The sequence below is a fragment of the Pan troglodytes genome, chromosome 6, assembly GCF_028858775.2.
Source record: "Pan troglodytes isolate AG18354 chromosome 6, NHGRI_mPanTro3-v2.0_pri, whole genome shotgun sequence".
NCBI classification, from domain to species: Eukaryota; Metazoa; Chordata; class Mammalia; order Primates; family Hominidae; genus Pan; species Pan troglodytes.
The window spans coordinates 108,461,508-108,486,846 of NC_072404.2; the positions used below are offsets into that span (position 1 = coordinate 108,461,508).

At 42.3% G+C, this 25,339-nt stretch overlaps 1 protein-coding gene across 8 annotated transcripts in view; it reads right to left on the reverse strand.

Annotated features, from left to right (window-relative positions):
- The window catches only part of SMURF1 (SMAD specific E3 ubiquitin protein ligase 1), a 115,957-nt gene that overhangs the window by 38,599 nt on the left and 52,019 nt on the right, over positions 1 to 25,339 (reverse strand). Inside the window, exon 1 of one of the 8 annotated variants that reach the window (XM_054656002.2) lies at positions 15,150 to 15,348. The exons of 6 other annotated variants lie outside the window; for them this stretch is intronic. In XM_054656002.2, coding sequence (XP_054511977.1) covers positions 15,150 to 15,192 — 43 coding nt within the window. In that variant the 5' untranslated portion in view covers positions 15,193 to 15,348. Of the gene's footprint in view, positions 1 to 15,149; positions 15,349 to 25,339 lie in introns of those variants that run through there. One more of the 8 variants, XM_054656003.2, reaches the window with a different exon arrangement.

Sequence of the window (25,339 nt, forward strand, 5' to 3'; positions counted from 1 at the left end):
CTGGGCCCTGGTTTTCGGAGGTGCTGGTGCTAGATTGCTTCTGAATAGAATAATCCTGGTCACATGTCTCACAAATATTAATCTTTGCTCATACAATGTTTGAGTTTAAGGCTCATTCCAGTGGAATTTGGTTATATCATAAAGTGGGGAAAGGTCTCGGCAGTGTTAGCACAAAGAAAATTTTGCTTTGGCCAGACACAATGGCTCATGCCTGTAATCCCAGTACTTTGGGAGACTGAGGCAGGTGGGATCGCTTGAGCTCAGGAGTTCGAGACCAGCCTGGGCAACATGGCAAGATCCCATCTCTACAAAAAATACAAAAATTAGCCAGGCAAGGTGGTAGGCGACTGTAGTCCCAGCTACTTGGAAGGCAGAGATGGGAGGCTCACCTGAGCCTGGGGAGGTCGAGACTGCAGTGAGCTATGACCACACCACTGCACTCCAGTCTGGGTGACACAGTGAGACTTTGTCTCAAAAAGAAAAAAAAAAAAAAAGGAAAGAAGAAATTTGCTTCAATTCCCTGTAAGGATCATTTCGGGTCATTCTGAATGTGGTTAAGTTAATGGTATATGATTTCTCCTACTAAAATAGCTTTGTGATCAGGACATGGAATTTGGTCTACTCTAGAGATATATGAATAAAAGGTAATTCATTAGACAGCATAAAATCTCATTGTATTTGGATTTTTTTTTTTTTTTTTTTGAGACGGAGTCTCGCTCTGTCACCCAGACTGGAGTGCAGTGGCGTGATCTCGGCTCACTGCAACCTCCACCTCCTGGGTTCAAGTGATTCTCCTGCCTCAGCTTCCTGAGTAGCTGGGATTACAGGCACACACACCACCATGCCCGGCTAATTTTTTTATTTTTAGTAGAGACGGGGTTTCACCATATTGGTCAGGCTGGTCTTGAACTTTTGACCTCATGGTCCACCCGCCTCGGCCTCCCAAAGTGCTGGGATTACAGGTGTGAGCCACCATGCCCAGGCTTAGATCTAGTATTTTTTAAAATATATATTTATGTACCAATACAGTGAGGTTCTGGGGATACAGCAATTAACAAAAGACATTTCCAGAACAGTGAGTTTATTTTTCAGTGTGGACCAATGCATGTTTTCTTCAGTTCCAACCCTGAAGCACCCCTCTACCTTAGCCAGATCATGCCTCTTACATGCCATAATTTCCTAATCACATCCCATAGTTTTCCTAATGTTGGGAATATGGCCAAAGCAAATTACATAATGTTCACAAAGCATTTGAATACATGGAAAGGAAGTGTTTTGCTAACGTGAGGTACATTCAGTTAGTAAAACAAGCTTCTTTTACCTGGCAAAAGATGGGGTTACAAAAATAGTACTTGAGGTCGGGCGCAGTGGCTCACGCCTGTAATCCCAGCACTTTGGGAGGCCGAGGCGGGTGGATCACATGAGGCCAGGAGTTCCAGACCAGCCTGGCCAGCATGGTGAAATCCTGTCTCTACTAAAAATACAAAAAATTTAGCCAGGCGTGGTGGCGGGTACCTGTAATCCTAACTAGTCGGCAGACTGAGGCAGGAAAATTGCTTGAATCTGGGAGGTGGAGGTTGCAGTGAGCCAAGATCACGCCACTGCACTCCAGCCTGGGCGACAGAACGAGACTATCCCCCCCACCAAAAAAATACTACTTGTGGTTTCACCCACTCCAACAATGAACTACAGCAAAAACTTAGTACTTTATTCAATCTTGAGAAAGTTTCTAATTTGTGTCAATACTTCTAATATTTCTCTAGCCTGTGGCTAGAAACTTTCACTGCAATGTTGTTATTCCTCTCTTCTTCTTATATTTCTGTGTCTCCAAGTCCTATCACTGTCTTCTTCTGAATGTCTCTTGAATTTGTCTGTTCTGTATTTTTATACCCACTCTCTTCTTCTTGGCATCACCTATGCACAACTGTGCCCTCCCTGATGGAAGCCTCCCTGGTCCACAAGACATTTAGCCACTACATCAATCTTTTTTGTATCTGTAGAGGTAAGATCTCACTCTCTGCCCAGTCTAGAGTGCAGGGGCACAATCATGGCTGACTGCAGCCTCAGACTCCTGGGCTCAAGTGATCCTCCCACCTCGGCCTCCTGAGTAGCTGGGACTATAGGCATGCACCACTATGCTCAGCTAATTTTCCTATTTTTAAAAAATCTCTGTAGAAACAAGGTCTCACTATGTTGCCCAGGCTGCTCCAAACACCTGGCCTCAAGTGATCCTCCTGCCTCAGCCTCCCCAAGTGCTGAGATTACAGGACTAAGCCACTGTGCCCGGCCCAGATCAATCTTTTGAATGCCATTTTCATGTTCTTAGGCAAAAACGTCAACAACAACCAACAACAACAACAAAAATCTCTAATGACTGTATTTTACTGTGAATCCTGAGTTTCTCCCTGGGTATTAAGATTTCCCATTCCCTAACAACACATTTATTCCCCATTATTCCTCATGGTATAGCTTGGATTAGCCCCTTTTACCCACCCCAGCTACCTCCCAGAGTTTATTCTTGCTTCTTAACCCATCAGACAATCCCTCTCTCCTTGCTGGGCCCTACATTCAGGGTCCAGGCCAGGCATTTTGTCAGTGAAGCCTCACTCAAGCCAGTGTTTCCCAAACGTCAGTCTGTGATGACATTTTCACTAGTGCCAAAACCAAAAAAATAAGGACAATGTAAGCGGGGTTTTCATAAAACGAAACTAATTTTAAGTGGCTGTTCTTTGTTGTGATGTTATGTCTTTCCTGCTTTTTTCATGTTAAAATGTTCTTTCTTTAATGAAAGAGGTAACAAAAAACGGTGACAGAGCAGTGACTTGGCAAAATAAAAACTGGGCAATATTATACTGATCCCCACATGTACATAAATGTTTCGACTGCTCTGGGAATTACAACTCTAACCATCAGTGATCAGCTCCCTCTTTTTAATCCTATTTAAGAATCATATAGTTTAGTATTCAATTACTTCCCATACAGGTGGCTTTGTTCCCCAGCTAAGTTAGGCCCCTCTGAGGGAGGAACCATCCATCCATCCATTCATTCATTCATTTTCTGGGCCAGCGTTTCGCTCTGTCACCCAGGCTAGAATGCAGTGGCACGAACACAGCTCACTGCAGTCTCGAACTCCTGGGCTCCAGTGATGCTCCCACCACAGCCTCCTGAGTACCTGGGACTACAGGGCATGCACCACCACCCCTGACTAATTTTTTAATTTCTTGTAGGGACAAGGTCTTACTATGTTGCCCAGGCTGGTCTCAAACTGAGCTTAAGCGATCCTCCCGCCTCAGCCTCCCCAAGTGCTGTGCCACTTCCAAGGCCACTGTACCAGAGCCACTGATCTGTCAATTCTCATACAAATTTAGGATATCTTCAAATTTGCATTGAAGGAAAAAAAAGTCACATTTCAGTTTTATCAACAGATTCAAATGCCAAAAATGTTAAGCCCATACAGGAGAACTGAACTCCATTCCATTATCTGCAACTGAAACAAACACTTCTTTCCAATCTTGCTCAGTAAGTTTATGCATACACAAGACTCACACACGTTTCCACTATTCAGACACCATTAAATGATCAAATGATTTCTTCCTGCGGGGAAAACTGTCTAAGTTAACAAAACAACTTTAGCACCCGCCGGCCATGCCTATTGGCTTTGGAGGTGGGAACAGATCTCTGGTAAAGTGACAGTCCTGAGGTAAGTTTTCAAAACACCTGTTTGCTTAAAATATGGATGTTACAGTTCATCTTCTACAGTTGCACTAAATTAAAAATAAATGACAAAATCATGTGAACTATTTGCCATCAGAAGTGTGACAGAATTCAGATCATACCCCCAAACGTGGCAGGGTTAGGCAGAGCTGCTGTGGCAAAAACTGTCTCTTCTGTGAGACACAACTGAGCCCCAAGGACGAGGTGGGGATGTGCCACCTGCTGCCTGTCCCCACGGGTTCCCTGCCAGCACCAAACATTAATACTATCTGTGTGATCCTTTCTAGTCCAGAAAGCTCTTCTATAAACACTATTCTCTTCTTATTCTCATAGGATGAGGGACATGGACACACAGACCGATGGATTTTTTTCCTAATTCATGGGTGAAGGCATCTCTGCTGCACCCCCATCCCACTCTACATTAATGCGGCATCATCATAGCTCTTTGCAGAGCCTGAAATTAAACCCTTTCTTTATTTGCATTCTTCTTAATGCCTAGCTCCACTGAAGCAAGTACTGTGTCTTTTATTCTTAACCACTGTCTCCCCAGAGGCTGAAACAGTGCCTGGCACATGCAGTTGACTTTAAACATACTTGTTAAATGGTATTAGGCAATGACTTTTTTTTTTTTTTTTAACTGTGTAGTTAACCCACTAGAATGTAAGCATCAAGAAGGCAGACGCTGCCTTCTCAACTGTTACATTCCTAGCACGGAAGCACAGGGCCTGGCAGAAATTAGCGCTTGATCAATGTTTGTTGAAATCAATGGATAACTGCCTGCTTGAATGAATGTATGAAAACAACTGTTTTGCAAGCACCACAATGTGATGTGTCTGACTCCTATGCCATGTTCACAAGGAGTCGAGAGCCTGGAAGCTTTGCACACTACTGCCTGGAAGATCTGATTCTTTGGAAATAAAATATATATATATATTCTGCAGGTTCAAAGCAGAAGTATTATTATAATGAGGGAGAAATAAAGTAATAAAGTACATGTCAAAAAACAAGTACTAAAGTCCAGAGGACATTTGGAACTTTTTTTTTTTTTTTTTTTTTGAGATGGAGTCTTGCTCTGTTGCCCAGGCTGGAGTGCAGTGGCACGATCTCAGCTCGTTGCAAACTCCACCTCCCAGGTTCAAGCGATCCTCCTGCCTCAGCCCCCCTAGTAGCTGGGATTACAGGCATGTGCCACCATGCCCGGCTAATTTTTGTATTTTTAGTAGAGACGAGGTTTCGCCATGTTGGCCAGGCTGGTCTCGAACTCCTGACCTCAGGTGATCCACCCGCCTCGGCCTCACAAAGTGCTGGGATTACAGGCGTGAGCCACCGCGCCCGGCCAAAAACGGGACACGGAACTTTTTATTTGAACAAAGCTCTCATGAAGGAACCGTCATTTTTACATCTTAAGGAATGATCTTCAAGGATTTGTTACACCATCACATTCCAAGAAAACCGGTAACTGGGGATCGCTCTCTATTTTTTAACATTAAAATGTTATTTTTCCCAACACCCTCACAGAATCTGCAGCCCCTGAAGTAGGAGCTCTTCCTGGATGGAGAAAGAAGACAGGTCGCACACAGGAAGCAATTGCCAAAGCTATTGTTTTCTTTTGTTTGGTTTTTTTCTTAAGTATTATAGGCTAACACCTTTGCTTTGGAAGGTAAGAAAAGTGTCTCATTAAAGTCTATCTATATAGGACAATTTCTATCTCCAGATAATGTTTCTGTCTTAAATAAACCCAGTGGAATGTTTTACAGCGGAACACGGGCAAGGCCAGACTCAGCGGCTCATGCCTGTAATCCCAGCACTTTGGGAGGCTGGGGCAGGAAGATTCCTTGAGCCCAGGAGTTGGAGACCACCCCTGAGCAACGTAACAAGACACTGTATCTTAAAAAAAAAAAAAATAGAAATTAGCCAGTTCAGTGGTTTGCACTACTCAGCACCAGCTACTCAGGAGGCTGAGGGAGGAGAACTGCTTGAACCCAAGAGTTCAAGGCTGCGGTAAGCTATGACTGCACCACCGCACTCCAGCCTGGGCAACAGAGTGAGATGCCGTCTCTTTAAAAGAATAAATAAATAAGAAGAAGAGAGGAAAAAAAAAAAAGTAATCATAAGTAATAGCAAGAGAAAGCAATGTCAGCATTTTCTCTCTCTGTTTTCTACCAAATGAGGCAGTATTATTATTTTATAGAGATAGGATTTTGCTATGTTGCCCAGGCTGGTCTCGAACTCTTGGTCTCAGCAATCCTTCTGCCTCAGCCTCCCGGAGTGCTGGAATTCCAGGTGTGGGTCAACATGTCCAACCGAGGCAGTATTAATTTGACACATAGAAAGATCAACAGAAAATCCAAAGGCGGCCAGGCGTGGTGGCTCACCAGCACTTTGGGAGGCCAAGGCAGGTGGATCACCTGAGGTCAGGAGTTTGAGACCAGCCTGACCAACACAGTGAAACCCTACCACTACTAAAAATACACAATTAGCCAGGCGTGGTGGCGCAAGCCTGTAATCCCAGCTACTGGGGACGTTGAGGCAGAAGAATCACTTGAACCTGGGGGACGAAGGCTGCAGTGAGCCAAGATTCTGCCATTGGACTCCAGCCTGGAGACAGAGCGAAATTCTATCTCAAAAAAAGAAAAGAAAGAAAAGAAAATCCGAAGGTGAGGATGAAGTTTAGCAAGGTAATACACTGCAAAACCCCACACGTGGCTATGAAAACCCCAGGAAATACACACAATCTTCTAAAACAAAGTGCCTTATAATTTCTTTCCTATTTATCATTTTATAGTGCTACTTCCATAACACTGAAGTATTTAATGGTATTATTTTGCCTGGTTTTATCATAAAAGCCATTATAATTATTTGGCTAATCATTATTCACATCACAGTATAAATCAGGGTAAAATAATTATGCTCAACTTGATTGAGCATAGAAGGAAAATAGAAGCTCAGAGAGATTAAGCAACAGCTCAAGGTGACCTGGCAAAGTTAGTGACGGAGATAAGAACTGATCCATCTCCTCAATGAAAACCACAGCATTCACTGACTCACGCTACTTCATCAAGACAACTGAGCATTAAGAATGAAAACATTTTGGTGGCTCATGCCTGTAATCCCAGCAGTCTGGGAGGCCGAGGCGGGTGGATCACAAGGTCAGGAGTTCGAGACCAGCCTCGCCAAAATGGTAAAACCCCGTCTCTACTAAAAATACAAAAAAAGTTAGCTGGGCCTGGTGTTGGGCACCTGTAATCCCAGCTATTCGGGAGACTGAGGCAGGAGAATTGCTTGAACCTGGGAGACGTGGGTTGCAGTGAGTCCAGATCGCGCAACTGCACTCCAGCCTGGGCAACAGAGTGAGACTCCATCTCAAAAAAAAAAAAAAGAAAAAATTTGTCACAACATTAAACGTTTCCAGTCGATGTAGCTAACAATAGATTCATAAGATCATTTAAAACTTAAAAAAAAAAAATCAACCAGACACGGTGGCTCACGCCTGTAATCCCAGCACTTTGGGAGGCCAAGGCAGGTGGATCACATGAGGTCAGGAGTTCGAGACCAGCCTGGCCAACATGGTGAAACCCCGTCTCTACCAAAAATATAAAGAATTAGCTGGGTATGGTGGCATGCACCTATAATCCCAGCTACTTGGGAGGCTAAGGCAGGACAATCGCTTGAACCCAGGGGGCTGAGGTTGCACTGAGCCAAAATCATGCCACTGCACTCCAGCCTGGGTGACAGAGTGAGATTCCATCTCAAAAAAAAAAAAAAAAATTGGTCATGACCCAGCAATTTCACCCTTAGGTATGTCCTCAATGCAAATGCACAGATACATGCTCACCATGTAGTAAAAGGATAATAAATAATAGTAGCACAGTTCCTAATAGTTCTTTTATTGATTGTACTGTTTGATTGTACTCAGTTTTGGAACTGAGAACCATTGAGATGTCCATCAACAATACAAACAATAAAAAAGTTGTGGTCATCACAAAATGGAATACTATACAGCAATGAGAATGGCAGATCCTAACAACACACACATTTATGAATGAATCTCACAAACATAATATTCAATGAAAGCCACAAGACAATACATTTCATACAATGCCACTTATATAAAGTACAAAAGCAGACAGAACTAATATATGCTGTTAAAGTTAGGCTAGTGATTATCCTTTAGCAGGATAAGGTAATGACCTGAAGGACGCATGAAGAAGGTGACTGGGGAACTGGCCATGCTCTATGTCCTGACCCGGATGCTAATTATATACATGTGTTCAGTTTGTGAGAATTCAGTGAGCTGTACACTCAAATATTTATAAATCAATCATAAACATCAATAGACAGAATAGAAAGTCCAAATATAGACCCATGTCAACTGATGTTCTTCAAAGGTGCCAAGACAATTCGATGATGGGGGAAAAAAGATAGCCTTGTCTAGACTGGAAAATAAGAAATCCAGCCAGAATGAATGGGATATCATTATGAAAAAAGAATAATAAGTCTCAACCCTTACCTCACATCATACACAAAAATTGACCTCAAACGGAGCAGAAACATAAAAATTAAATACAATAACATAAAAACTAGGTACCATTAGGAAAATGAAAGGGCAAGAGACAGACTGGGAGAAAATATTAACAACCCATATGACCAACAAAAGACCTGCATCTAGAATAAAGAACTCTACAACTCAATTAAAAAAAAAAACCCAATCCAATTAAAAAATTGATATTTGGCTGAGCACAGCAGCTCACAACTGTAATCCCAACACTGGGAAGCCAAGGTGGGAGGATGACTTGTGTCCAGGTGTTCAAGATCAGCCTGGGCAAAACAGTGAGACCCTATCTCTATAAAAATTTTTTAAATTAACTTTTAAATAGACACCTTACCAAAGAAGACATCACATGGCCAATAAGCACAGAAAAACATGCTCAGTATCAATAATCATTGGTACAATGCACAATGCACATGAAAACCACAGTAAGGTACCACCACATACCTACTAGAATTGCTAAAATTAAAAAGACTGACAATACTAAGTGCTAGCAAGGAGGTGGAAGTAGCAGTAGTAAGTAGTGTTTTCCTGACTCCTGGAGACATTCTAGCAAATTATTATTATTTTGAGGCAGGGTCTACACTCTTGTCACCCAGGCTGGAGTGCAGTGGCACAATCACAGCTCACTGCAGCCTCAACCTCCCAGGTTCAAGCGATCCTCCCACCTCAGCCTCCCCAAGTAGCTGGGACTACAGGCATGCGCCACCAAGCCTGGCTAATTTTGTTTAATTTTTTGTACAGCTGGAATCTCAGTCTGTTGCTCAGGCTGGGCTTGAACTCCTGGCCTCAAGTGATCTGCCTGCTTCAGCCTCCCAAAGTGCTGGGGTTACAGGATTACAGGCCTCTAGCAAATTACTGAACCTGCAAAGGGAACCCCCGATTTATTTATTAGTCAGAAATATAGGTGACAACCTTTGATTTGCAACTCATGGATAAGGTGGGAGTAGTCTTGTGGGACTGAGCCCTTAACCTGTGGGGTCTTTGCTAATTCTGGGGAATTAAGCGTTGGGATTGAATCGAACTGTAGAATAGCCAGTTAGCATCAGAATTGGGATTGATGTGGGGGAAAAAAAAAAAAACCCACACATTAGGTGTCATCAGTGTCATGTGTAACAACAGCTCAGAGTATCACACACAGGTCAATTTTTGTGTATGATGTGAGGTACGGGTTGAGACTTATGATTATTCTTTTTTCATAAGGATATTCCATTCATTCTGGCTGGATTTCCTATTTTCCAGTCTAGACAAGGCTATCTTTTTTTCCCCATCATCGAATTGTCTTGGCACCTTTGAAGAACATCAGTTGACATGGGTCTATATTTGGACTTTCTATTCTGTCTATTGATGTTTATGATTGATTTATAAATATCTGAGTGTACAGCTCACTGAATTCTCACAAACTGAACACACGTATATAATTAGCACCCAGGTGAGGAAATAGAGCATGGCCAGTTCCCCGGTCACCTTCTTCATGCGTCCTTCAGGTCATTACCTTATCCTGGCTAATTTTTTATTTTTTATAGCAATGGGGTCTCGCAATGTTGCCCAGCCTGGTCTCAAATCCTGGGCTCAAGCGATCCTCCAGCCACAGCCTACCAAAGTGCTGGGATTACAGGCGTGGGCCCCCACACCCAGCCCCTACTCCTTAAGTGTGAGCTGTGTGTAGTGACTTCCTTCCAAAGAGTCCAGTATGGAAAGAGGGAAAAAAAAAAGTAACTTTACAGTGGAGAAACCTGACGAACACCACCTCAGCCAGGTGATCAAGGTCAACATCAACAGTGACAAGTCACGCTGATATTAAGAGCATGGAATTTTGACAGGACCCGATGAGAATGGTACTTCACTTCTGTGGTCTTCCTCTCTAAAATGCATAATCCCAATCTAATCATGACACAAACATCAAACACTTCCAGTGGAGGAACATTCTACAAATACCTGACCAGTGCTTCTCAAAGCTGTCAAGATCATCAAAAGCAAGGAAAGTCTAAGAAACTGTCACAGCCAAGAGCAACCTAAGGAAATATGACAACTAAATGTGATGTCATATCCTGGATGGGATCCTGAAACAGAACAGGTCAGTAGGTAAAAAATAAGACAGTGAAAGCATGGACTTGAGTTAGTAACAGTGTATTAAAATTGCTTCATTAATTGCAACAAATGTACTGCAGTCATGTTAGATGTTGTTAATTGGGGAATCTGGACGTGTGTATGCGTATGTACATGTGTGTGTGTGCATGTGTGCAAGTGTGCATGTGTGCACGTGTGCCCATGTGTATGTGTGTGCACGTGCATGTGTGTCCGTGTGCCTGCGTGTGTGTGCACGTGTGTGTGCGTGTGGGGGTGGAAGGGGTAACATGGGAACTGTCTGTCCTACCTTGGCAATAATTCCATAAGTCCAAAATTGTTCTAAAAAATAATGTCTATAATAAAAAAAAACAAACAAAAAAAGGTTACAAAACAGTGACGAGGTAAACTCTTTTTGGTAAAATTGTGTGTATGTGGATAAATGTGTATTTAAGAGTCTGGAATGATGTCAACTAATACAGTATAATTATCTTTCTTTAATAATAAATTATGGTATAATTTATTTCTCTTCTTTTCACCTGGTTGTAATCTTTAAATTTTCTGCAAAGAATGATGATATGAAAAACATTTATGAGGAAAAGTAAAAGCTTACTTTTTATATTAAAATATTAGTGACTTTAAAAAAGGATTAAACTGACAGTAGCTAGGATTCTTAATCCACTTCTTTTTTTTTATTTATATATTTTTTTTTTTTTTTGAGATGGAGTCTCACTCTGTTGCCAGGCTGGAGTACAGTGGCGCAATCTCAGCTCAGTGCAACCTCTGCCTCCCGGGTTCAAGTTATTCTCCTGCCTCAGCCTCTCGAGTAGCTGGGACTACAGGTGCCCACCACCACACCCGGCTAACTTTTTGTATTTTTAGTAGAGATGGGGTTTCAACATGTTGGCCAGGATGTTCTTGATCTCTTGACCTCATGATCCACCTGCCTCAGCCTCCCAAAGTGCTGGGATTACAGGTGTGAGCCACTGCGCCTGGCCTCTTAATCCACTTCTAAGCACAGGCACTGGTGCTATGTCTGGTTCACTTTCTATTCTTTGTTCAGATTATTAATATGTCATTTGTGATTTTCACCATCAGGCAACTCTAAAGGGCTGAATATGAAATTTTTCCAGGTTGATGTATAATATAAATATGTTACAGAAGACAGGGACAAATCAAAAAGAAATGTCACTAATGTCAGTAACCACAGAAAAATACAAAGTTTTGAAGACTCGGGGTAAAATTTTTCAAAAATTAATTCACAAATAAAACAGCTTTTACAGAATCCTGAAAGGGCTCATTCTATTACTCGGTTATTTGCTTCGTTATCTGAAATCTTGTGGCTTTTCATGTCTTTATTTAAAAAAAAATAGTGGCACCAGTGCCGGGCACAGTCACTCACTCCTATAATCCCAGCACTTTGGGAGGCCGAGGCAGGTGGATCACCTGATGTCAGGAGTTCAAGACCAGCCTGGCCAAACATGGTGAAACCCCGTCTCTACTAGAAATACAAAAAAATTAGCCGGGCGTGGTAGTGGGTGCCTGTAATCCCAGCTACACGGGAGGCTGAGGCAGGAGAATCACTTGAACCTGGGAGGCAGAGGTTGCATTGAGCTGAGATCATACCAGTGCACTCCAGCCTGGGCGGAAAAAAAAAAAAAAAAGTGGCACCGAATCGAGAGCTTAATTTCACACTTCCAACTTGAATAAAATTGACAGATAATTAGGTTTGAGACTGACAGACTGAACACATGCTGTGGACTGCCTCTTCTTTGCTATACCAATAGGAATGACAGAATAGATATTTAAGATAAACATATACACAGCTCTGCTCACAAGAGGAATCCTTAAAACAGGGGTCCTCAACCCCTCCTCCCCTGCACCCTCCTCCCCATCCCCCAGGCTGCACAGCAGGAGGTGAGCAGCCAGCAAGCAAGCTAAGCTTCATCTGTGTTTACAGCCGCTCCTGATCAACTGGCATTACTGCCTTAGCTCCGCCTCCTGTCACATCAGCCGGGCAGCATTTGATTCTCATAGGAGCATGAACCCTGTTGTGAACTGCGCATGCAAGGGGTCTAGGTTGCACCCTTTTATGAGAATCTAATGCCTGATGATCTGTCACTGTCTCCCATCACCCCCACATGGGACTGTCTAGTTGCAGGAAAACAAGTTCAGGGCTCCCACTGACTGCATGGTGAGTTGTAGAATTATTATATATTGCAATGTAATAATAATAGAAATAAAGTGCACTATAAATGGAATGCGCTTGAATCATCCCAAAACCATCTCCCCCACCCCTGTCCATGGAAAAATTGTCTTCCATGAAACTGGTCCCTGGTGCCAAAAAGGCTGGGGATCACTGCCCTAAAAGATGGAAAGCAAAGGAGCAGAGGGAAATCTTCGCTATTGACAGATGACACAGCCACCCTCAGGCAACTGCCACTACAGGAGGTGGGACCAACCCGTGGGGGATGCCCAGGTGGGAAGCCGGGAAGCTGAGGCCCAGAAGAGGCCACTAGAGTGATGCCTCGGGCAGGGCGTGTGGCCACAGCAGCTGCGCTTGGAATCCTCATTGCTTGGCCATGCCCACCCCGCAGTGGAGGTAATGACCAGGCTCGTTCTCCATCTGCAAGACAGAGTATGGAAGCCTGGCTCTGGGACACAGGGCCATGTTCTGCGCAGGCTGGCAGGTGACTGAAGAACACAGCGTGTCCGGTACACAGCATAAGAGTCCCTCCTGCAGCTCCTCCCCAGCTCCTCCCCACAGCTCGACGGAGAAGCAGGAAATCCCAGCTGCAAGAATGAACACAGAACCAAGAACCATTCAACATTTACAGGAAGTCACCTCATGAAAGAAAGAAAGAAACTCAATAAAAGTGTTTCCTCGTAAAACAGAGACTACATACTCGTTTCAAACACACATGGAATTTAGAAAAGCTGACTACATACTAAGCTACAAAAGAGACTTTAACAAATCTCCCAAATTGATAAACAGTCTGCATTCATTCACTAAATGTAACCCCCAAAAAAAATCCGCACTAAATATACATCCTAAATAAATCCACACATCTGGAAATTTTAAAACAGTTTTAAATAACTCTTGGATTAAAGAGAAAGTCAAAGTAGAAATGAGAAACTGTTTCAATCAAATGAAAATAAAAAATACTGTATATTAAAATGCAGACTTATTCATTCACTAGAAACCCAGAAAGACTGAAAATGAATAACCTACACTTTCAACTCAAGGATGAATAAATAAAGCAGAAAGAAGGAATTAATAAAGATAATAGTGCAGGTTAATGAAAGGGGAAACAACTGTCAGTCAAACCAGAAGCTGGTTCTTTTAAAAGATTAGTTAAAAAAAAAAAAGAAAGAACAAACCTTTTTAAGTAAGCTCAAGAAAAAAAAGGCACAGATACCTCCAAATAAAGACAAAAGGAGAAAATAAAACCACAAGGAACAATTTTATAAATCATAACAGTGCACCACAGAGGCCCAACTTTAAACCAATAGCTAGAATGAAACATTTTCTAAGAACGTATAAATTGCCCAAATTTGGCCAAAGAGTAGTGAAACCCTGACCAATGGCTGTAAGTTGAAACAGTAATCAAAAATTTACCCAAAGAAACAAAGCACTAAACCTAGATAAGTTTTTTGTTTTGTTTTGTTTTGTTTTTGAGACGGAGTTTCACTCTTGTTGCGGAGGCTGGAGTGCAGCGGCGCGATCCCGGCTCACTGCAACCTCTGCCTCCCAGGTTCAAGTGATTCCCCTGCCTCAGCCTCCTGAGTAGCTGGGATTACAAGCATGCGCCACTACACCCGGCTAACTTTGTATTTTTAGTAGAGATGGGGTTTCTCCATGTTGGTCAGGCTGGTCTTGAACTCCCAACCTCAGGTGATCAGCCCACCTCGGCCTCCCAAACTGCTGGGATTACAGGCGTGAGCCACCACGCCCGGCTAAACCTAGCTAGTTTTACAGGAAAACTCTATCAAGATTTCAAGGTACAGGTAATTCCCACCTTATAAAAACTGTTCCCACCTTCTAACAAAATAATAATAAGAGAAGCCATCCCAACTGAGTTGATGAGACCGACACTGAAACCAGGAAACTACAACAAAAGCAAGCAAAATTACAGGCGATGGTAGATTCCTCCAGTGCTGCCAACATCTCCTTTTCCTTTCCTTCCAGGAAAACAGAAGTCTGCACTTCCCAGCTCCCTGCAAGGGATCACGTGACTGGAGTCCCTCTAGCAAAAGTGCTGTGTGTCACTTCCGGACCACAGTACAGAAGAGCAGGTAAGAGATCTCCAAGCCTCAGTGAAGCCCGAAGCCACCGAACCCCTATCGGCCTTGATATCTGAATGACTGGGTGGAAAACAGCTCCCCCTGACCCCCAACTCACAATGAACATGGGCAGAAATTAAATCATAGTTACCTGAGGCAGGGGTCTGGGAGTGGAGAAGGATGGCACAGGGAGGATCCCAGGCTTGGAAGAGGTGGACAAGGAGGCCTTTAGCCTAGCATTTTTGTCTTTCCACAAAGAGAATGCATTTATACATTGCTTCTTAATTAAAAATAAATCTTGGGTCAGGTACAGTGGTTCATGTCTATAATCACAACAGTCTGGGAGACCCAGGCAGGAAGCCAAGAGTTTGAGACCAGCCCAGGCAACATAGCAAGATTCCATCTCTACCAAAAATACTGTTTTAAGTTAGCTGGGCATGGTGACACACATCTGTTAGTTTCAGCTCCTTGGGAGGCTGAAGCGGGGATGTCACTAATGAACATTCATGTAACAAGGGTTTGTGTAGACACATACTTAATTCTCTTGAGGATTCTGCCTGGAGATAGAACTGCCGCATCAGACAGGAACTCTATGTCCAACATTCTGGGGAACTGTCAAAGTGTTTTCCAAAGTAGCTGTACAATTTTACATTCCCAACAGCAATACATAAAAGTTCCAATTTCACCACATTCTAGCCACTGCTTATTATGATCTCACTTCTGTTTTTGTTCTTTTTGGAGACAGAGTCTTGCTCTGTCACCCAGGCTGGAGTGCAGTGGTGCAATCTAGACTCACTGCGATCTCTGCCTCCCAGGTTCAAGCTATTCTCCTGCCTCAGCCTCCCGAGTAGCTGGGATTACAGGCGCCTGCCACCACGCCCAGCTAATTTTTGTATTTTTAGTAGAGATGGGGTTTTGCCGTGTTGGCCAGGCTGGTCTCGAACTCCTAACCTCAGGTGATCCACCTGCCTTGGCCTCCCAAAGTGCTGGGATTACAGGCATGAGCCACCACACCTGGCCTGATCTCATTTTTTAATTTTAGCCATCTAGTGAGTCTACGGGGTATCTCACCATGGTTTTGATTGGCGTGTCTCTGAGACTTTGATGCTGAGCATCTTTTCATGGGCTTATTGGCCATGTTGGTAGCCTTCTTTGGAGAAATGTCTGTTCAGATCCTTTACCCATGTATTAAACTGAGTTATTTGTTTTTCATTGTGGAGTTGTAAGGGTTCTTTATATATTCTAGAGACAAGACCCTTTTCAAACGTAATTTGCAAACATTTTCTCCCATGCTGTGAGTTTTCTTTTTCTTCAAGAGTCCTTTGAAGCACAGAAGCTTTGAATTTTGATGAAATACAATTAATCTGTTTTCCTTTTGTTGCCTGTGCTTTGTTTGTCATATCTAAGATTCCATGTCTAGACCAAAGTATTGAAGATTTATTCCTGTTTTCTCCTAGGAGTTCTTGAGGTAGGAGCTCAATTTCATTCTTTTACATGTGTATATCCACTTGTTCCAGGACCATTTGTTGAAAAGACTATTATTTCCCCTGTCAAATTATCTTGTCATCACTGTTGAAAATCAACTGACCATAAATATGAGGACTTATTTCTGGATTCCGAAGTCTATTCTATTGACCTCTATATCTACGCTATTGTCAGTACCATTCTGTCGTAATTACTTTAGCTTTGTAGTAAGTTTTGAAATTGAGAAGTGCTAGTCTCCAACTTTGTTGTTGTTTTTTCAGGACTGTTTGAGCTATTCTAGATCTCTTGCATTTCCATATAAATTTTAATCAGCTTGTCAAATTCTGCAAAACAAAAAACAACAAGAAAACACCTTCTGGGATGTTAATAGGTACAGTGCTGCATCTGCAGATCTGGTTAGGGAGGACTCCCATCTTGACAAGAGCAAGTCCTTCAATCCATGAACATGGCTGTCTTTCCATTTAGTTAGGTCCTCTTTCATTTCTTTCCACGATATTTTAGAGTTTTTAGTGTACAGGTCTTATACTTCTTTCATTGAATTTACTCCTATTAATGCTTTTTTATACTATTTTAAAATAGATTTTTAAAATTTTTTTATTTTCAGTAGATTAGGGTTTGCATAGGATGGTGGGGCGGGGACAGGAAATAAGGGGACCTGGGCATAACAGCTAAGGGATACATGGTTTCTTTTGGGAGTAAAGAAAATGTTCTATAATTGATTGTGGTGATGGTTGCACAACTCTGACTACACTAAAAACCACAGAACGGTACATTTAAAATGGTGACTTTTATAGTATGTGAGTTATCTCAATAAAAATGTTACCAAACGAAAGAGAGAACCTTGTTAACTAGATAAAACAAACTCTTAGCATTTTGTACTCTGTTCCATTTACCTCCGTAGGAAAAAAGTTCCACATCCTCAGGCCAATGTCAAAAAGACACTGTTTAGATAATAATGATTTACTTGGAAACATTAACTCCTGTTAAATTAGTCTAAAACAAAGTATGATATGACTGCCACAACATTAAACTAGGAGAAGAGAAAACATAAACCCCTGCTGTTTGCTTTTGTAAATTATTCAATGGAATGTTGATGGAGTACATTTGGGATTCACAAATAAATAACCTACCCATTATAAACAAACCAACTACAATCTTGGGCAATGATTTCAAAATTACTGAAATAGTCTCTAAGTAAAATCCCTGTTTCCTGTGTTGATTCAAATCCAATTTATTCTTAATACATTATTAAAATCCATCTTGATTTTTCAAAGATCTCGACTGCCTACAAACTGCATTCTTTGGAGTTCAAACCCCCCCAAAATGCAGTTTCTCTTGATCTACTTTGGCAACCTTATCATTCAAATATGGTTTGTTTAATGGTTCACAGACCAGGACATGGAAACGTTTACTTTTGGGTCTTTCTTTGTGTTGCATGTTGGCTGCCCCCCTTTCGATAACATCCAGCCAATATTTCAGCTAGAATGTGGGCTCCACAGGAGTGCACAGCACATAGTAGGCACTTGATCGATATTTGCTGATGAGCGCCACTTCATATTGTATGCCTGACTCTGTGTTAAGCACTTCCCCTACATTATCTCCTGTATTTCCTCCACAAACTGTGTGAAGAAACTATCAGTCTAACAGATTACTTGTCCAAGACTGCACACATTGAACCACTCACTGTCCAGTGACTTCTGAAATCCTAGTCATTCTTCAGGTTACTGCTCAAATCCTATCTCCTCTCCAATCTCTAGAGCCAACAATGATTCTCCTTTCTCTACACTGCTTAAGTACTTCCTGCCTTTGACACATAAATCTATATTACCTTGAATTATTTCTTTAAGTAGACTTTTTATTTATTAATTGATATTTATTTATTTTTGAGATGGAGTCTCACTGTGTCGCCAGGCTGGAGTGCAGTGGCGCGATCTCAGCTCACTGCAACCTCCGACTCTTGACCTCGTGATCCACCCGAGGGTTGAACAAATGGAAAAACATAACAAGTTCTTGGATAAAAAGATGCAACATAAACATCAGTTCTTTCCAAATTAATCTAGAAATTTAATGCAATTCTGTTAAAATATTTACGGAATTTTTCTTGGGGAAGAATCAGGGAACTAGATATCAAGAACTAGCTCACAGAAAATAAACATCAACAGCCCGTGAATATATGGCCAGGATAGTCTCAATCTCTTGGCCTCATGATCCACCCACCTCGGCCTCCCAAAGTGCTGGAATTACAGGTGTGAGCCACCGCACCCAGCCGACTTTATTTTTTAGAGCAGCTTTAGTACAACAAAATCGAGCAAAAGGTACCCAGAAATCCTCTATACTCCCTCCCCGACCAAACGCACAGCTACCCTTACTGATATGGTTTGGGTATGGGTCCCCCCGCAAATCTCATGTCAAATTGTAATCCCCAGTGTTGGAAGTGGGCCTGGTGATAGGTGATTCGATCATGGGGGTGGGGTTCTCATGAATGGTTTAACACCACCCTCCTTGGTACTGTATAGTGAGTTCTCAGAAGATCTGGTTGTTTCAAAGTGTGTAGCAACTAGCATCCTCCTCGTTCTCTCTCTTCCTTCTGCTCTGGCCATGTAAGACGTGCCTGCTTCCCCTTCACCTTCCACCATGATTCAAAGTTTCCTGGTGGCTGGGCACGGTGGCTCACACCTATAATCCCAGCACTTTGGGAGGCCGAGGTGGGTGGATCACCTGAGGTCAGGAGTTCGAGACCAGCCTGGCCAACATGGCGAAACCCCGTCTCTACTAAAAATACAAAAAAATTAGCTGGGCGTGGTGGTGGGTGCCTGTAATCCCAGCTACTCAGGAGGCTAGGGCAGGAGAATCGCTTGAACCCAGGAGGTGGAGAGTGCAGTGAGTCGAGATCAAGCCATTGCACTCCAGCCTGGGTGACAAGAGTGAAACTCCATTTCAAAAAAAAAAAAAAAAGAAAAGAAAAGAAAAGAAAAAGAAAGTCTCCTGGGAGGGACCTCCTCAGAAGCCGTCATGCTTCCTGTACAGCCTGTGGAACCATGAGCCAATTAAACCTCTTTTCTTTATAAATTACCCAGTCTCAGGTATTTCTTTAGAGCAGTGCAAGAACAGACTAATACACCCACTATCAGTATCTTATACCAGAGCGCTGCATTTGTTATACTCAATGAACCTATGTGAACACATCATTATCATACAGAGTCTATAGTTTACATTAGGGTTCACTCATGGTGCAGTACATTCTATAGGTTTTGACAAATGTAGAATGACATGTAGCCACCCTTATAGTATCACACGGAATAGTTTCACTGCCCTAAAAAATCCTCTGTACTCTACCCGTTATTCTCCCCGTCCCCTTGGCAACTTCCAATCTTTTAACTGTCTCTACAGTTTTGCCTTTTCCAGAATGTCACATAGTTGGAATCATATAGTATATATCCTTTTCAGATTGACTTCTTTCACTTACAGTTCTTACAAATCAGCAATAAAAAGACAAAATAAGCCAATTAAAGTATAGGCAAAGGATCTGACCAGACATTTCTCCAAAGAAGATAAACAAATGGTCAATAAAGCTCATAAAAGATGGTCAACATCATTAGCCATCAGGTAGATGCAAATCAAGACTACAGCATTTTGAGAGGCCAAGGTGGGTGGATCACCTGAGGTTAGCAGTTCGAGACCAGCCTGGCCAACATGGTGAAACTCCATCTCTACTAAAAATACAAAAATTAGCCAGGCATGGTGACACACACCTGTAATCCCAGCTATTCGGGAGGCTGAGGTGGGAGAATCACTTGAACCTGGGAGACGGAAGTTTCATTGAGCCAAGATCACACCATTGCACTCCAGTCTGGGCAACAGAGTGAGACTCTGTCTCAAAAAACAAAAAAAAAGAAAGAAAGAAATACCACTTCCCACCTAAGATAGTTTAAAAAAAAAAATACAGAGGGGCAAGGATATGGAGAAACTGGAACACTCCTACATTGATGGTGGCAATGTAAAATGGTACCACCACTTTGGAAAACAAGTTGGCAGTTGTTCAAAATGTTGAACATGGAGTTACCATACAATCCAGCAATTCTACCCCTATGTAAAATACCAAAGAAAAGTGACAACATATGGTCACACAAAATCTTACATGTGAATGCTCATAGCAGCATTGTTCAGAATAGCAAAAATGCAGAAACAACCCAAACGTCCATCATCTGATGAATGGATAAACAAACCGTAGCAAATCCACACAATGGAATATTATTCAGCCATGAAAAGGAATGAAGTATTAATCCATACTCCAACATAAGTGCACCTAGAACATAATGTGCTAAATTAAAGAAGTCACATACAAAGGACCACATATGCACAATGTCATTTATCGGAAATGTCCAGAATAGACAAATCTATATATAAAGAAAGTAGATTAGTGGTTGCCAGGGACTCAGAGTAAGCGGAATAGGGAGTGACTGCTGAAATATGTGGGGTTTCTTTTTCGGGTGATGAAACTATTCTGAAATTAGAGGGTGATGGTGTACAATTCTGTGGATATACGGAAAATACTAAATTATGCACTTTAAAGGGTTAAGTTTATGGTATTTCAATTTCATCTCAAAAAAAAATTAAATGTACTGGGTGCAGTGGCTCATGCCTATAATCCCAAAACTTTGGGAGGTCAAGGTGGAAGAATCACTTGAGCTCAGGAGTTTGAGACCAGCCTGGGCAACATAGCAAGACCCCATCTCTACAAAAAAAAATTTTTTTAATTTTAAAAAAATTAGCCAGTCATGGTGCCATATGCCTATGGTCCCAGCTACTTGGGAGGCTGAGGTGGGAGGATTGCTTGAGCCCAGGAGGTCAAAGCTTCAATAAGCTATGAGTGCACCACTGCTCTCCAGCCTGAGCAACAGAGAAAGACCCTGTCTTAAAACAAAACAAAAAAAAAATTAAACACAAGAGTGATTTGAAGACTTACAGAAGTGGCATTTGCTTCTTATAAGTCTTAGCATTATCTTACTAGAGGATGTTAAGTCGGTGTTTAAAATGCCATGCTGTGCGGAACAATACATTTTAAATAAATTATTTAAACAAGAATAAAACGACAATGGCACCTATTGTAAAAGGAGTATAAAAGGTAGTGTCTGGGCATAAGAGTTTAGAGTTTAGCTAGATAGACAAAAATGCATCAGCAAGAAAAGCAACGATAGTGCAAGGCTGATCGCTTCTGCCGCGCACATTAAATGACTCCTCCGGCGATATCAATCCATCTTTTGTGCTATCTTTTAGGTCCATTCTTTCCAGCCCCGCTGCCACTGCCCAAGTCCAGGCAACTCTTATCTCATGTCTGGATGAGTACAATAGGCTCTGGCATCTCTTTTCTCTAATTCATTTTAATCATGAAATAATTATTTGTTGGATAAATGAATAAAACATTTTCATTGTATAACTCTCCTACACATAAACCTCTGAGCTCAGTATTATTTACTAAATGAAAATTTCTTTAAAAAAAAAAGTATTTGGCCGGGAGCAGTGGCTCACATCTGTAATCCCAGCACTTTGGGAGGCCGAGGCGGGTGGATCACCTGAGGTCAGGAGTTCGAGACCAGCCTGGCCAACATGGCGAAACCCCATCTCAACTAAAAATACAAAAAATTAGCCAAGCATGGTGGCAGGCGCCTGTAATCCCAGCTACTCGGGAGGCTGAGGCAGGAGAATCGCTTGAACTTCTTAGGTGGAGGCTGCAGTGAGCCGAGATCGCGCCACTGCACTGCAGCCTGGGCAACAGAGCAAGACTCTTGTCTCAAAAAAAAAAAAAAAAAAAATTAAAAAGAGTACAAACTCCCCTTGGATCGAACTATTGACGTCACTGATGACCTTTCCCCTCATGCATTTTTTTAAGTGCTCCTTTGCTCAGGGTCCCCTGGCAACCAACATGCTCCACCTCCTTTACCCCTGCACTTCCAGGCCTAGTTCAAGTCCCCCATCCCCCTTCTTCAATCTGTCCTTTACTGTCCTGTAAAGTTACCTACTCCTTTTTTTTTTTTTTTTCCATTGGTACTTATATAGCTCTCCAAACAGATTTCAAACTCACTAAAAGTAGTGACTATGCAGTCACTTCTGCATGCAGGGGGTAAATCTAAGACAATAAACACTGACACAGAGAATCAAATGTCAAAATGGGCTGTTCAAGCAGATTTTAAGAATTCAGAGTAATAGAATAGTATTGCAGGAATGGTTAGGAAGGTAGTTTGTTTGTTTTTGTAGAGGTGAGACAGGCTGGGTTTCAAAGGGCAGGTAAGTTTTGGATATATAGTAAGGATGTATTGTCAGAAATCAGTGCCTGTAAATCAGGCTCATGCCTGTAATCCCAGCACTTTGGGAGGCTGAGGTGGGTGGATCACCTGAGGTCAGGAGTTTGAGATCAGCCTGGCCAACATGGTGAAACCCTATCTCTACTAAAAACACACACACAAAAAAAGGCTGGGTGTGCTGGCTCACGCCTGTAATCCTAGCACTATGGGAGGCTGAGGCGGGCAGATCACAAGGTCAAGAGATTGAGACCATCCTGGCAAACATGGTGAAACCCCATTTCTACCAAAAATACAAAAATTAGCTAGGCGTGGTGGTGTGAGCCTGTAATCCCAGCTACTCAGGAGGCTGAGGCAGGAGAATCGCTTGAACCTGGGAGGCGGAGGTTGCAGTGAGCCAAGATCGTGCCACTGCACTCCAGCCTGGCGACCTAGTGAGACTCTGTCAAAAAAAAAAAAAGAAAGAAATCAATCAATCAATCAGACAGGACACCGCATATCCCAGGGTCCGTGTGTCAATTGCTTGCATGCCTTAGCATGGATCTAAACACAAATCGAAATTGAATCTTTAAAATACAGTTTTTTTATTTTAAAAACTGTATTTTAAAATACAGTGGCTCACACCTGTAATCCCAGCACTTTGGGAGGCTGAGGCAGGAGGATCGCTTGGGCCCAGGAGTTCGAGATCAGCCTGGGAAACATGGTGAAACCTCATCTCTACAAAAAAAATACAAAAATTAGCTGGGTGTGGTGGTGTGTGCCTGTAATCCCAGCTACTCAGGAGGCTGAGGTGGGAGAATCGCTTGAGCCCAGGAGTTCCAGGCTGCAGTCAGCCATGATCATACCATTGCCCTCCAGCCTGGGCAACGGAGCGAGACCCTGTCTCTTAAAACAAAACAAAACAAAAAAATACAACGGGTTAGTGGTTTTGTCTTCAAAAAGCCTTTCACAATGTTACACCATTCATCAAAATCATATTGGAAAGTAAACTCTAATCGATCCACTTAACTCGGTTTGCACTAGCATAGTCAGAAGCCTACATTTTCAATCTGTTACTTATCTTGGATTAACTTTTCTGCAAACCCACCTACATGGATCTTTTATCATACTACCATTTTCTGCTCACTTAAACCTCCAAGGAGTGTGGGGTAGGAGAGAAGGAAGGGGCTCATTCTTCATTTTAATAAGAACAATCAAAAATTCTTAAAGCAAGGGCAGCCTTCATATGATAGCATTTAAAAGAAAAGGACTTCCTGGAAAAAAACTGATGAATTGACAAAGACTGGCAAACATATCTCCATGGCCATGAATGAGTAAAAGTCAGTTTGGAAAGGGATGGTGAGAAACAGGTGGATAATTGCTGATGCTTCCCACGCGCACTACAGTTCAGCAAAGGCGGCTCACAAACACTGCAACTAGCGTTTGTCCTCTGTGGCCTCCAGCGGGTGATCCGGGGCACTGGGTGCAAAACTCTAAGGTGTTTAGAGAAGGGGCCGTTTTAAACAAAGCTCTTCAGAAATGGATCCTCTACAGATTGACCATGATGAAACATTCAAGGAGGTGGAACTAGTTGATCATGGGTTGGGAGCTATAAACCTACCCCTTCCTTTCCCTACTGCTTACAGCGACAGCAGGGTTGGAAGGTGGCATTTTGCTGAGACCCTCTTATCTCTCCCTCCCACATAGACCCATAATCCCCTTACAGTCAATTTCCCTATCCCAGCAAAGGGACAGAGAGGAGGAGTGGGAAAGGGCAGGGCAGGGGGCAAGAAGAGAGAGAAAATGTATTACATTTTAGGGGGCAAAATAAAATTAATCTCTGCCTTCTGTTCTGAAATATTAAATGCCCCCACCCACATTTATCATTAAATGTTCAATCTGTAATAGAATAAAAATGAGCACGAGCAAGCTTTTGGAGTTCCTGTATGTAATTTCAATTTTCCTTTCCTACTGCCAATAAAAAATATTCAACAAATGTCATACTTTAGTATTAGAATCTTTTTCTTAAAACAAAATTCCTAGGAGATGGTAACTTTCCTATATAACATTACTTTCACTGCCCTGCCCACAAGGTTATAATGCAAACTCGGAAATGCTGCGGGCAGAATTCTTGCAAGGGTGTAATCCTACAGAGAAGTTACTCAGGTCTCAAAGTGACAGCTACGCTCTAAGTTAGGGGGTTGGCAAGCTACTGCCTGTGTTAGTAAATAAAGTTTTATTGGAACACAGCCACACTAATCAGTTTACTCAGTATCCATGGCTACAACAACAGCAGAGTTGAGTAGTTGTAATAGAGGCCACATGGCCTGCAAAGCATAAAATATTTACTATCTGAGCATTTCAGAAGCTTGCCAGCCTCTACTCCAGATGTACAGTAGTAGTGAGTGCATATATATATAAAATCAGTGGACTGACTTCTTGGGGACCCACAAAAGTAAGAAAAATATATTCCCAAAAACACTACCCTTACTTTTGACTACTGATTTATTTATGCGGATCTGAAACACGCACACACAATTTGGTAAAATTCATGCAATGCATACCCGTGAAACTTGAACCAGATGTAAGAAATAATCACTCCACAAGAACACCATGAAGCATTCCTCTGAAATTGCTACGTTGTAGTCTACCAACAAATATGTGCAGAATAACAAGTAGAAAAATGATAGGAAACTTACATGTCTCTCTCAGGGTCTGGGCATTCACAAGACTGCTCTGCCTTAGCTCAGAATAATCTCTACACAACAGTTAGGAGGGGAAAAGGGAAGGTGTGGACAGCTAGAAAGATGGTGGACGGGAGTATCTGAAACCAAGGAGCCTCTAATTCACCACCTCCCTCACATACAAAATGTTCCTTGCCCAGACCCTCTTTCCAGATGGTTCCTAGCTAAAGCTTTATTCTCGTTCTAGCCCCCTCTGGCTTCTACCCTAGTCTTATAAT